Below are 15482 nucleotides of genomic sequence, written 5' to 3' on the forward strand. Positions count from 1 at the left end.
TAACTTTCTCATTTCTGTCCTACTATTTCCATTTTCCATGTTCTTCCATTTAATTCTGTTTGCAAATCAACAATACATGTGTATAAAACCTCAGCTTTAGACAATCCTGACTTCAATTTCATAAAAATATTTTATTTAATAACTTAACAATGTCCATGATTGTTGTCAGGTCATAAAAACTATGATGAGTGTAAAGACACTAGCCCAGGATTTGCATTTGTCTTGGAAAAAGTATTTCCTTTCTCTGAGTCTCATCTTTAAAATTCTATGATTCTGTTAGCTGGATTTACTTACAACTAGACTTCACTAGATTCTTACAATTGCGCTGTATAGATATATAACCAGGGAGAACCTGATACATTAAAACATAGTCTTAAATTTAGTTTCCTGATTGCCTGAATACAAAAGTTGCTGCTTAAAAGTTTAAGAATGAGTGAAAATCTGTTGTTGACTTACAGCATTCCCACCAATGACGTCCTCAAAGCCGAGTGTGGACATTCCAAATGTGCCTTCCTCCTCCTCGTCCTCCTTCTCTGTCTCACCTACATACTCCATGACTGTAATAATCTCCATCATGTCCAGCTTTGCCATATTCGTGCTTCTTACCATAACCACTCTTTACTGCTGCCGAAGACGAAAACAATGGAAAAATAAGAAAAGGTGAGATTCTAGTTTAAGTGAATCACGTGCAGTATCATTTTTAAAACCTTTACGTATTTGGTATTGAAGCTGGAGACGGGAGGAAGGGTATCTATAACACTGCCACTTCCTTTATGACAGCCATTGCCTTGCTTTAACGGTAAGCAGCCCCACCATGATCTTTAAAAATGTCAATGACTTGTTGCATAGGATCACATGTCCTAAGGTTAGTTTTTCACAGCAGATAGAATCTAAACCACAATTTGGAAGAATATGGCCGTTCCTGCTCCCTATCAGCCCCCTCAGCCCCACTGCCACTACCAGATTGGATAGTGACAAAATTCCTGAAAAAAAAGAATGTACCTTTAGGCTCCAAACCAAATTCTTCGTTGCTCTAAAACGGAAGGATCTTTGGTGAACTTAGTATAATTTGTTTCCTCCTAAACACCATGTCTCTTTAGAACCTAAGTCTGAGTGCAAAGCTCTCACCTGGTCCTCAGCTCGTTATTGATCTTACCTGTCTTACCCGCAGAGAATCAGCGGCTGTAACCCTCACTACTCTTCCTTCTGAGCTCTTGCTAGACAGACTTCATCCCAACCCCATGTACCAGAGGATGCCACTTCTTTTGAATCCCAAATTGCTCAGCCTGGAGTATCCCAGGAATAACATTGAATATGTGAGAGATATCGGAGAGGGAGCATTTGGAAGGGTCTTTCAAGCAAGGTAAAGTTGCCCACATTAAAAAAAAAAAACCTACCAACTGAAATACATTGTGTCTGAAAAGTTACCAGACATTAACTTGATTCTATGTAATATGTATAATAGTTATTATCAAATTAGTTCATTCTTCACATCATTCGCCTTATTTTTATTGAGTACTGTACTTTGAATCTTGATACTTTTCCCCCTCTGCTAGAAAATAGGGTTGTGTATATGGAGAGAATCTTTATAAAGTGTTCCGATGATAAGCAATTAGCAAAGTTTAATCATATTTTCTTTTCAGAAGAGAATTTCGTTGTACATTTTAAATAATCATTTCTCACATTGCTTTTAGTAAATATTTCTAAAATCTCTTCCATTTTCAATTGCTATAGTCTCCACTTCACTTAATGTTTACTTTGAAATAGTGTTTCAGTTTAAGAACTCAAAGCCTGACATGTATGGATGTTAAATAGATGTTCACAGAATGGCAAGACAGAAAAAGGAAAAAAAAATTATGCAAAAATGTCAGCCAACGATGAGCTCAAAAAAACGGGTGTGTATTAGGGCCAGTGCTAGCCCGGTTAATGTCTTTGTGTGAGTTGGAATAAAATACCCTCTCTGCACGGATGTAGCTCCACAGACACACAGCTGGGCCACAGAGTGTGGACTTGGTTTTAATCACCAATTGTTACTTTGGCCTGTTGCTCTTGGGCAGGATACAACCTTACTTCTACTCATAGTGGCCCTGGTATGGAGGTTACATGATTAATGAAAATCTCACACAAATACTTAGTGGGAACCAAAAACTATGCAAGGCACCCTTTTAGGCTCTTTGGGGATATAAAGATGAATAAGTCATGGTCCCTGCCTTCTAGGAATTTATATTCTGGCCAGAGATTAAGGGGTTAGGATGGTAATGATAATCCCATTGGACTTGGGCACTTTTGGTTTTCTGTTATTAATAAATAATGCATTTTTCAAATAGTCTATGTTGAAAATAACCCCAGTGATTTTTATTCATTGGAGTCAAGGAGTTTTAAGTGTGACCTGCCATTGGCATCTTACTTTGGTTCTGTGGCTCTGGGAAAGGCTGCATGAGTGTGGGATGTGTATAAGCCTGGGTAGTTATCATGTGACTATGTGTAATCTTCCTGATCTTTGATTTCTTGCTAAATAAATGTATCTCTCAGGGCTCCAGGCTTACTTCCCTATGAACCTTTCACAATGGTGGCAGTGAAGATGCTCAAAGAAGAAGCCTCAGCAGATATGCAAGCAGACTTTCAGAGGGAGGCAGCCCTCATGGCAGAATTCGATAATCCTAACATTGTGAAACTCTTAGGTATGAAAATATACGTGAAGAAATGTATTGCATCAGAAAACAGAGGCTTGCCAAGTTTTTTCTCCTTCATACTTCACTTACATCTTTTCTTTCATTCCTTGATCAGAGAGATGCCTCTGTTCCTCCCCATAGAATATATTCTGTACTAGGGAGTAGACTATTTCATTACATCACCTAAATTCAAAACACTGAAGTTTTAAAAAACTTCTCAGAGAAATATTTTCTCACTTCATTAATTCTTTTACCAATTTTGTATTTAATTTTTTAATTTTTAATTGAATTTATATAGTACATATAAATATACAGATTGCTAAAGTCCCTGGAATTAAAAACTAACACCAAAATAAACAAGCCAAGATAATAGTATTCTCGTTTTTCTTCCTTTTTGAACAGACTTCTAACTTTTGCCTGAAAAAAAAATAGAGCTAATGATCTATTTTTATGCTGATATGAAATTGTGACCATCTGATCTAATATTTCAAGTTGTCCATTTCCCTCTCAAATACAGCAAGATTTTTAAATTAACAAATGTCTTCCTGGCACTAAATCTAAGCCTCTTTATGTTAACATTTTGTTTCTTTCTGGAATGAACATTGTAAATTTACCTAAATGTTTTACTGCAGTAACCTGAATACTTCATCTAAGAGCTTGGATTGTTTTTGTGCTCCTTTCCAAATTTCATCCAACAGCTTCCTTATCATCCTTCTTCAGAAAGGAAGCAGAAAAACAGAGCAATTGCATTACATACTCAAAGCAAACATCCATTCATAAATTCATTCACCCAACATTTATGGAGTACTTGCTCGCCAGACACACGGTAGGTGTGTGGAATTTAAAGAAAACTTAAGATATAATCTCTAGTTTAAAGGGCTAAAATGTTGGGAAGAAACCTCAGCTAAATGGATGATTATAACAGGCAGGTCGATAGGATGCAGGATTAAGGATAAAGAATGACGGAAGGAAAATCTGATCCTGGAAAGGTCAGGAGCTGAAGCACCCCATGAGGAGTGATAAATCAGTTGAATCTTAAAAGATAAATAGGAGATGTTTACACAAAGAAAGGGGGTCAGAGTTCGACTATGATGCCCTCAACAGAAAACCAAGGCACCACATTTTCTGATCTGGTCATTTGCTTTCGGACAATTTTTTCCAGCGTGTCACTTTGGAAGCGCAACCTCTAACAGGAGGCCTTGTTTTGGTTCTAGGCGTGTGTGCGGTGGGGAAGCCGCTGTGTCTGCTCTTCGAATACATGGCCTACGGGGACCTCAATGAGTTCCTCCGCAGCATGTCCCCTCACCCCGGACGCAGCCTCAGTCCCAGCGACCTGACCCGCGGGGCGCAGGCCTCCAGCCCCGGCCCGCCGCCCCTTTCCTGTGCCGAGCAGCTGTGCATCGCCAGGCAGGTGGCCGCCGGCATGGCCTACCTCTCCGAACGCAAGTTTGTCCACCGAGATTTGGCCACCAGGAACTGCCTTGTGGGTGAAAACATGGTGGTGAAAATCGCCGACTTTGGCCTCTCTAGAAACATCTACTCAGCTGACTACTACAAAGCCAACGAAAACGACGCCATCCCCATCCGTTGGATGCCCCCGGAGTCCATCTTCTACAACCGCTATACCACGGAGTCTGACGTGTGGGCCTACGGGGTGGTCCTGTGGGAGATCTTCTCCTACGGCCTGCAGCCCTACTACGGGATGGCCCACGAGGAGGTCATCTACTACGTGCGAGACGGCAACGTCCTCTCCTGCCCAGAGAACTGCCCCCTGGAACTGTACAATCTGATGCGTCTGTGTTGGAGCGAGCTGCCTGCAGACAGGCCCAGTTTCACCAGCATCCACCGAATCCTGGAACGCATGTGCGAGCGGGCAGAGGGGAGTGTGGGTGTCTGAGGTCGAAGATGGGCAGGTAGAACTCTACAGTCTCCTCTCGGACTCTAGGAGCCAGGGGAGTCCAACACCAGAGGCCCAAGGAGACCCAGATAGGAAATAATAGTAGCAGGCATGGGTACCATGCTGTTTGTTTCTCAAAAAAAAAAAAAAAAAAAAAGACGGGGCAGAACTCCTGGGGTGGGTGGAAAGTGGGTGATGGGAAAGGCAGGGGGGGAAAAATGTCAGATAATTGGAGAGAACTACTCTTCCTCATGGGGAAAGTTTGTATTACATACTGTACAGGAAAGAATGTCATCCTGTTCAGTTCCTGAATTAGCTGGCAGCAGAGTAAGACTGCTGTATTAAATTTTGATACGAAATGCAGTTGAGAGCTCCATTTTTAATAGAGTTCATTCCCGTCCATTAGGAAAGTAGCATATCTTCCTGTAAGAAGTTTAGCTCAAGCACAGAAAACTACAAAGAAGGAAAAACCATTTATCGTCTCCTCACCCAAAGACGGGAGTTGGTTTTTTATTCAATATCTTTCTTGAGTTTAACGCACACTTTTATATTTGTTTGTATTCTGCAGAGTTGCGGCTTACTTTATTGATAGAAGGTTTCCAAGGAATAAAATGATAAATCAGCAAGGCTATATTCTTATTGTGATAAGAAATAAGTTCCCTTTTTCTGTCTTTGTGTTTCTTCTTTAGAAGTTTTTCCTTTGTGTGCACTTGTCATGAATTTAATCTGCTTATTTTATTCCTACATTTTCTTTTCTGAAAAAAATCTTTTGTGGCTAATTAATTTACCTTTTTCTTTGAAAGTTTTTTTGGTACTTTTTCTTTGCTCTTCTCTTTGTTTCTTCCTTTTTTTCAGAACTCAGTTCTTTTTTGGTTATTTAGCTATTTTTTCTTTTTATTTCATCCATACAACAAACACCCTGGCAGAAATAATAACTTTCTAAATAACATTGTGGACTATTACGTATATACCTTTTGCAAAGTATTACCATTTTCTTCTGCACTTGCTTTTGAAGCCACACATTTTAAAGTTGTCATTCATTAATTTTATTGCCACAGTCTATTAAATCTCTTTATAAAGCATAGTTTATAATATGGGATTTTACAAGGTGCTCTTGTGGCTCTGAGTTATTTCAAACCTGATGTTTGTGAATTCTGACATTTTTTTCCTTCTAGAAACCAATTTGATAGGCAGTAGAATTAATGTAGGGCTGCTTATCAACTTTCTGCATGACTATTCCCCTATCTTGTTACATCTTATGATTCTTACAAAGAAAAAAAAAACCTTCTGGAAGTCAGATTCTTGGTGCACAAGATTTCTCAGTGGTGCCCACACAATATAGCTTTATCTGAGGCCAACATGGATGATATGAGTCTCTCCTGATAGAGTATGAACCCAAATTCTCCCAAAAAGCAAATAAACAGGGAAGAGAAAATAGCAGTCTACCCTATATCAGCTTACTTTCATTCAACCTAATTGGTAGTTAGGGCAATGGAGAAATGGTCTGAATTCTTGAAAGTAGATTTTCAACTGCTTCTGGAAGGCTCCACCTAAAATCTCCAAATGCACCTGCATGCAAAAACTTTTTCATCTTTGCTGGAAAACCTGCCATTTTCTTGTTCATAGTCATTCCAGGCAACCAAGACAAAAACACAGACTTGTCCCTCTCCTTCACCCATGAAAACTCTATCAGTTTACTTTCTAAAATTCTCCTGGACACACCACCTCCCCTTCAGTCTGGCTGCCCATTACTCACACTCTATCACTGCCTGTTGTCTCATCTTTCTACCATTTCATGGCAGAGAAGATTCCATGGGCTACGACAATACGTGCTTACTAACAATTCTGATTTACAAATAAGGAAGCCAGAAGTTAGCACTGAGACCTTGAGAGGTGCCTTAGGTTAAAGTCATGATGGTAAGGCCAAAGTTAAGACAGTCATCCAAAGGGCTAGATGAGGAATAAGGTTGCAGCATGAGTCAAGCAGCCAAGCGGCCAGCAAAGCAGAAAACTTGGAGAGGGCCACCATCAAGTCTGGAAGTTTCCCGTAGTTATCCATGGCATGACACATGTGTGTGTCATATATAATCTGCAAACGTCAAAGATGTCTTCAGTTTTCCTCAGCTGACAGAGTTTTATTATAAAAGAAAGACATGGAAGTCCGGCCAATCAGAAAAACTACTCCATAGAGAAGCAGGGTCATGAGAGTTAGAGTTACTTGGAGGACCTGCCATGGGGCTAGTGCTGCTGGGAACGTGTTGTCCCTCAGAACGGTTTCCATTGCCCTGTTCTACTATCTGCCGCTTTGAGCTGCGCTCTGCTTCCCTCCCCATTGCTGGATAACTGCCCTTACTTTCCTGTCTCTTCCGCATGCCTTCCACAGCCTCATAGATTCTCTGTGTGTCTTTAGGCTCTGCTATTTACGATTTCAAAGCAAAAAAGTCAGAGAGACATAGGTAAATACAGTGAGTGAATGAGTACGTGAGCAAGCAAGGAACTGTTATATAGACCATCCAATTTTACTAAATATTTAAAGGAACTGAAAACTAAAATAACAACTAGAAATCCCATTATAGTAACAATAGTAATAAGAGTAATACCATCAGCTAAAAATACTGTAATGAAAATGAAGGATATTTTTCATGGACTCATCAGTAGAATGGACATAGCTGAGAAAAGAATCAGGGAGCTTGAAGATACGTCAGTGGAAATGCCCACAACTGAAACGTAACAAGAAAAAAAAAGAGCCCTGAATATCCAACAACTGTGGGACAATTTCAAAAGGTGTAACATGCACAATTGGAATACCAGAAGGAAAAGAATAAGACTAGAACAAAAGAAATATTTGAAGTAATATTTGCAAAGAATATTTCAAACTTAATAACAAACACAAAACCACAAATGCAGGAAGTTCATGCAGAACAAACAACAAAATTTCTGTACCTAGGCATATCATATTAAACTGAAGAATACTGAAGACAAAGATAAAAATTTGAAAGTAGCCTGAAGGGGGCCAGGAGGGAATGAGACAACGTACAAGTATGAGAATTACATCGAACTTCTCTATAAAGCACACAAGTGAGAGAGTTGTATATTTTTAAATTGAAGTAAATATATTAACTTAAAATATACAATATCCCTGTGAGGTCAGTACTATCATTATGCCCATTTTTTAGGTGAGGAAACAGGCACAGAGAGATTGTGTAACTGGCCTTAAGCACACAGAGCAGCAGAGCCTAGGTTGTGACCAAAAGATGCTGAACTCTCAATCATCATGCTGAGGTGCTTCCGATGATTACAGAGGGAACAACTGAATCACAATGACTCTGTGGAGGTGAGTTATAATTTGCATGTAGTTTCAAAGCATACACCATACCCCTTATACTCCTGATTTCCTATCCCAGTCTTTTCATTGAATAGCAAAAAAGTATATTTTAGCATTGTCAATTTAATCAAAAAATCCAATTGATGGCATGTGTATTTTTTTTTGTTAGCTCTAAATGCATTTTCAAGTTTTGTCAAGATCACTGTCTTATTTCCTTAGTGATCATCCCAAGGTTCTGTATCTCAGGGACATGGGCCCAGTATTTACCAGTACTGTTTTCCTTTTTAAATACAGATTTTTTTTCCCATTCTAAAATCATTGTATAAATTCAAAAAGATCAGGAGAGAGACTCACAGGGTCATTGTTACCAAGTGTCAGGACAGGCACCAGTGAAGCACCCACAAGTGATGTTAAATGGTTGAATATCAAACAAGACAAGAGTTCCAGGGCACCAAAAGAACACATTCCTTGGTATCATGATAGAGCAGAAAAGGAGCACTCCTTCCACTTTGCAGGATATTATAAACCTGTTCTATATCATTAACTATTCTAAAAGTTCAGTTTAATTTCTAAATAATATTCCATTTTATGGCTATACCATAATTTAATTAATTTCTTATTTTTAAAATATTTGAGTTTTTTAAGTGAAACATTTGAGTTTTTTCCAGTTTTCACTATTACAAACAATACTCTATTGGTCATCCTCATTTGCACAAGCCCATAATTATCTCCTATGGAAATTCTGAAAAAGGGAATATCCAAGCCAAATGGCATGAGCAAAATTAAGGCTTTTGTTTGTGTTGTCATATTCTCTAGAAACACTGTTCCCATCTCTGCGTTGTACAATGGATCTCATAGCCCTAAACATTTGCTGTCATACATAGAGAATTAATTCTCTATTTTTTAGAAGGCTTTTTTCTACTTGGTTATAGAAAAAGATGATCTCATTTTGATTTTATTTTTAAATTACTAGTGAGGTTGAATTTTTCTTGCTCCCAGGTCATTTATAGTTCTCATTTGGGGAATTATCTATAACTCAATTTTCTACTGCATAGTTCATTTTCTAATTGATTTGTAAGTCATTTTATTTAGTAAATAGTAAACCTTTGTCATACATTGCACAAAAGAGAAAATACATACATACTTTTATTTTAAAATAGCATTTGCTTTATTATTGCAAAAGCAATATTTGTTTATTTTTTTGAAAAGAAAAAATAATAAGCAACAATATACAAATAATAAAGAAAATGCAAAAACACCAACCAGTGGTAACTAACATTAACTCATGATAAATATTGTTCCAGTCTTTTTCATGTAGGTAGGTAGGTAAATAGGTAGATGAGAGATAGAGCTATATAGAGAGATAGACAGATAGATAATCCTTTAAAATGGAAACAAGATCACACTGTTTTATTGTTTAAAGCTTTGTTTTTATCACTGAGTGTATCAAACATCTTCAATATCAACAAGTATTCATGTGCAACATCACTTTTGATGACTGAATAATATTCTATTATATGAACTTACAATTTACTTAAGTATTATTCCATTGTTGGACATTTGGTTTATTTCTATTTTTTTGTTATAAAATACTGTATTTTGATAATCCTGTTGCTAAATTTTGTGAGCATCTATCTCGAGTGATTTCTTAATGTATAATTCCTAGAAATATCGATAGAATTTCTAGATCAAAGGGTATATATACTTTTAATGCTTTTAATACATTGACAAATTACTTCCTGAATTATTCTGTCAATATATAATCTTCCAGCTAGATGAGAGCCTTTTTCTTTCAACCTCACCAATACTGAGCATGAGCATTTTAGTAATTGCCAACATAACAGTTTAAGTTTTTATTTTGTAGCTTATGCTTACATTTCTTTAAGATAAGGCTGAACACTTTTTCAATGTTTTGAGGACAGTTGATTTACTCTGTGATTTGCCTCCTATTGTTATTTTTCAATTGGGTATATCTCTTTCTTATTGCTTTATAAAAATGCCTTATATATTGAGTTAAAGTTTGTCATACATGTTTCAACCACTTTTATAACGCTAAAAATGTATACTTCTATTTGTCTTTTACTATCAGATTTTATTAATCAGGAAAGAATGTTGAATTTTCAGTCTACTGAGATGATTATGGCTTTTTCCTTAATCTGTCAACATGTAGAAATGTAAGAATTGATTTCCTAATGTTGAAATGTTGTTATGTTCTGAGAATAAATGCTCTTTGGGGGTCACATCAGTCTTTTAATTTACTACCAAATCTGTCTTATTAACATTTATTTGCAACAATATTTATAAATTCATGAAATTAAAAGTTTATCAGGGGCTTCCCTGGTGGCGCAGTGGTTGAGAATCTGCCTGCCAGTGCAGGGGACGCGGGTTCGAGCCCTGGTCTGGGAGGATCCCACATGCTGCGGAGCAGCTGGGCCCGTGAGCCACAATTACTGAGCCTGCGCGTCTGGAGCCTGTGCTCCACAACAAGAGAGGCCGCGATAGTGAGAGGCCCGCGCACCGCGATGAAGAGTGGCCCCCGCTTGCCACAACTAGAGAAAGCCCTCGCGCAGAAACGAAGACCCAACACAGCCATAAATAAATAAATAAATGTTTAAAAAAAAAAAAAAGTTTATCATTTTCTTCTCTGTTAGAGTTTGGTATCAGTATTATGATAGTTTCCAAAACTTAGGAGTTTCTTCCTTTGGATCTTGGTTAGTTTTTTAAAAATAGCTGTTACTTATTAATAAAAGCAATACATAGACATGATCTTTTAAGCACTCCTAAGAAATGTACAAATAAAAAATAAAAAGTCCCCTCTTCCAAATCATCTCTAGTTCCAGCCTAAATACAAACCACTTTACCCATTTCTAGTTTCAGTTCTGCTGGCAATGACCAATGCAATTCTAACAAATATACTTAATCTCTTTCTGAATTGATCAATTAAAAAAGGTGTGTAATATCTCCCTTCATGAAAGATGGGGAGGTTAGAGCACTTTTACTCAAACCCCTCTTGATTTTGAGTTATTTTAGTTAACTTCTTATTATCAATCATGTTATTTATCCTTATAACTTTAAAAAATACACTTAAACATCAGTGTATTAAAAATACACTTAAACATCAGTCTCCCAAGGCAACAGACATGAAAGCAAAAATAAACAAATGGGACCTAATCGAACTTACAAGCTTTTGTACAGCAAAGGAAACCATAAACAAAACAAAAAGACAACCTACAGATGGGGAGAAAATGTGGCTGACAAGGGCTTAATTTCCAAAATATACAAACAGTTCATACAACTCCATAACAAAAAAACCAAACAACCCAATCAAAAAATGGGCAGAAGACCTAAATAGACATTTTTCCAAAGAAGACATACAGATGGCCAACAGGCACATGAAAAGATGTTCAACATCGATAATTATTAGAGAAATGCAAATCAAAACTACAATGAGGTACCACCTCACACTGGTCAGAACGGCAATCATTAAAAAGTCTACAATTAACAAATGTTAGAGAGGGTGTGGAGAAAAGGGAACCCTCCTACACTGTTAGTGGGAATATAAATTGGTACAGCCACTATGGAAAACAGTATGGAGGTTCCTTTAAAAAACTAGAGTTGCCATATGATCTAGCAATCCCACTCCTGGTCGTATATCCTGAGAAAACTATAATTTGGAAAGATACATGCACCCCAATGTTCATTGCAGCACTATTTACAATAGCAAGACATGGAAAAAACCTAAATGTCCATCGACAGATGGGTGGATAAAGAAGATGTGGTATATACGTATATATTTATTTATATATATATATATATATATATATATATATATATATATATATATATATATATATATATATAATGGAATACTATTCAGCCATAAAAAAGAATGAAATCATGTCATCTGTAGCAACATGGATGGACCTAGAGATTATCATACTAAGTGAAGTAAGTCAGACAAAGACAAATACCATATGACATCACCTATATGTTGAATCTAAAATATGACACAAATGAACATATCTACAAAACAGAACCAGACTCATAGACATAGAGAACAGACCTGTTGTTGCCAAGGAGGAGGGAGGTGGGGGAGGGATGGACTGGGAGTTTGGGATTAGCAGATGCAAACTAACATATAGAGAATGGGTAAAAAACAAGGTCCTCCTGTATAGCACAGGGAACTATATTCAATATCCTATGATAAACCATACGAATATGAGAAAGAATGTGTATATATATATATATATATATATATATATATGTAAAACTGAATCACTTTGCCATACAGTAGAAATTAACACAACATTGTAAATCAACTATACTTCAATAAAATAAACATTTAAAAAATACACTTAAACAAAGGCTACCCATTGATTCTGGACTATGTTAGATACAATTAAAGCTCACACACTTCCTTCTATCACTTTTTCCATTCCCCTCTATGTTCTATCACCTGTTTCTATGCTGTACAGCTTTTTCTATACTGTTCAGCTGTTTCTATGCTGTCAGGATCGATAATGTTTGCATTTTTTTTCTGCAACAAATTAAGATTTGAGTGTTGACTCTAGGTTGACTCTAAGCTTGAAAAAAAAAAAGAAACAATGCCTACAACAGTGTGATTATGTAATACTCATGCATTGCCACACCAATAGTGGTATTTAATTATTTTAATTTGATAATCTATTTTAATATCCATTAATTCTTTTTATTTCCTCTATTTTATGGATGAAGTATCATTTAAAATATCACAGAATTTTATGTTCTCTTCTGCTCTTTACATTCTTTTTTTTCTTCCTCTTTCTTCTGCCTCCTTCTCATGCTTTTGTTTTCCACAAATGTCTGGTGATGGTTGATTTAACATACATCATTGCAAATGAAGAGTTGCTTTGATTCGTATAGGTGGCAGGAGTGTAGTTCCTCTGCAATTTTGTTGGAATGTTTATGCAGTACGGCCTCTCTTTAACGGGATGGCTCCCCGTGGGCTCTGCATATGTGCTTTGTGGGGAGGACTTAGGCAGGCTGAGTTAGAAATCCCACAGTTGCCAAAGTGATCAAAAGACTCTACTCTGAGGATATAACGCTTTGGCATATTTCACTCCTGGAGAGAGCTTTTATTCCTTCGCCCCTTCCATCCCCTGCGAGAGTCTAAGCTTCTCCCCCTATTCTCCTCTTCCTCCCTACCTAGATTCAACACACACAACAAGTACCCTTCCCAGGCAAATCTTCCAGTCTATTCAGAGAGCATTTCGTGGGGCTCCAGCTGGTGGGAAAGCCTCTCAGTCCACCTATTCTATATATAAGCCTCACGTTGCTCACCCTGATTGACAGCCCAGAGCCCACCCCTGCCCTCTGCATCTGCTGACTCAGAGCCTGGAGTCTTTATTCATGCGCGATCACTTCCCATCTCCCCTGAGAGCTGGCTCCTGTGTGTTGCAGGCTGTAGTTTACTGTTTCCTGTGTTATTCATGAAAAAGAACATTAGATACCTTCTGCTTTCCAAATATTTGTCAACATGATGGCACTTAGATTGGTTTCGACATGTACATAGATTTATTCCTATTCACATACATTTACTGTCACATCAATGAAATCTTGGGAGGAAAGGAAAGGAAGGGGTTCAGTCAGCCCACCATTTTGATCGAGAAGCCTCTCTGGAATAGTTGGTAGTTTAGGAATTACCTGCTCACTCCTGCTCAATCTTCTTTGTTGACTCTTTCTTTCCTCCCTCCTTCTAGCCTCTTAAGATTGGAACATGCCACAGATCAATCCTTGGGCTTCATCTCTCTTTTATGTATGGTCTCCCTTAGTGATTGCATCCGGCCATCTCAATCATGGCTGTAAATACCAGCTAGATGCCAACATTTTTATCTTTAGCTCAAACCTCTCTCCCCAGTTTCATGCTCGTATTTCTAAGAACCTATTATAGATGAGAGCTTCAAATTCTCCCCCCCCCCCCAGAGCCAGGCTCTCTGCTCTATTTCTATGCTTGATCTACATTCAAAGATGAAAAGTGTTTCACAGCTTGGGATTGCCTCTCATGTCAGGGAGGAGTCTTAGAGCCTCTCCAAAATGAGAGCACATTTGGTGTCCGGGATTATTGGTGTCCACCATTATATACATGTTGCCTAATTGTATCTAGACAGACAGCAGATAAAGCAGTGAAAGACATGGACTCAAGCACTGACTCACATCCCAGCAAATGACTTAATCCCTCTATGCCTCAATTTTCCTCATTTATAAAATAAGAATAATAAGCACACTTGCTGCACTTTTCCTCAAGAGCGCAGATTGTGTCCATTTTAATAGCTGCCAATACCCTCTCCCATTTCTATTACAGCTGGCAGAGATTCACCAGTTTCCTGCATGGAGCTGTTACCCATTCCTGTTTTACAACACTGTTACGCATGTTTCCTTTTAAATATGGTCTACGTGCCACTTTAGGAGAACTGGGGAGGGGAGAACTTGATGCTGTGCTCATTTCACCACTTTAACCAAAATCTTCCTTATTGTGGGGAGGATTTACCCTGTCCTTGTGGATTCAAATCGTCACAGAACATGTATTTCAGGTCACCATTCTTTTACTTGTTTTAGATCTACTTAAGTAGCACAGACACCAAGATATATGCACGTATAGACCTTTACTTGGATCCTGATCACCATGGAAACGACAGCACCACTCACTCAGTGGCTTTTGGGCCTGTGAGTCATCACATCATCATGATGTAGTGGGAAATTACAACAGCAGGGAAGACTCATAGGCGTGAGGGTCTGATTTTTAAAAAAGTCTTTGCCACTCAGCCATAAAAAAAGAGTGAATGCCATTTGCACCAACATGGATGGTCCTAAAGATTATCATATTTAGTGAAGTAAGTCAGACAGAGAAAGACAAATACATGATGTTGCTTATATGTGGAATCTAAAAAAAAAAAAAAAAGATAACAATGAACTTATTTACAAAACAGAAATAGACCCACATAGAAAACAAATTTATGGTTACCAAAGGGGAAAGGTGGGGAGGGATAAATTAGGAGTTTGAGATTAACATATACACACTACTATATATAAAACAGATAGCAAACAAGGACCCACTGTATAGCACAGGAAGCTATACTCAATATTTTGTAACAATCTACAAGAGAAAAGAATCTGAATATGTGTATATATATATATATATATATGTGTGTGTGTGTGTGTGTGTGTGTGTGTAACTGAATCACGTTACTGTACACCTGAAACTAACACAACGTTGTAAATCAACTATACTTCAATAAAAAATAATTTAACAAATAATAAGATTAAAAATTATAAAAAGTTTAAAAAAAATTTTTAAAGTCTTTGCCAGTGCATTTCTTACAAACAAAGATATATGTGTGTCTAGATGTTCACCTTGCCTTCTAAAAGATAATGTCATCTGAGTACAAAGCAAAATAAAAGTGGAAAAATAATTACGACTTCTCAACCTTTACACGTCTTCCTTACTGGATCCCTCCTAATTGAAAACTTCTAAGAGATCCAAAAGGGATACTTATAAGTTTCGTCATCATACCTGTAATTATGCAAGTAGCTGTCATTCCTCTCCTTTCAA

General features: G+C 37.5%; 1 protein-coding gene across 2 annotated transcripts in view; it reads left to right on the forward strand.

Annotated features, from left to right (window-relative positions):
- MUSK (muscle associated receptor tyrosine kinase) overlaps positions 1-10124 on the forward strand; it is a 95487-nt gene extending 85363 nt beyond the window's left edge. For both annotated transcript variants that reach the window (XM_057549277.1, XM_057549278.1), the window contains 4 exons: positions 459-660; positions 1172-1363; positions 2533-2681; positions 3887-10124. In XM_057549277.1, the coding sequence (XP_057405260.1) occupies positions 459-660; positions 1172-1363; positions 2533-2681; positions 3887-4569 (1226 nt within the window). In that variant the 3' untranslated portion in view covers positions 4570-10124. The remainder of the gene's footprint in view (positions 1-458; positions 661-1171; positions 1364-2532; positions 2682-3886) is intronic.
- Positions 10125-15482: the final 5358 nt, after the last annotated feature.

This window comes from Balaenoptera acutorostrata, chromosome 6, assembly GCF_949987535.1.
Source record: "Balaenoptera acutorostrata chromosome 6, mBalAcu1.1, whole genome shotgun sequence".
NCBI classification, from domain to species: Eukaryota; Metazoa; Chordata; class Mammalia; order Artiodactyla; family Balaenopteridae; genus Balaenoptera; species Balaenoptera acutorostrata.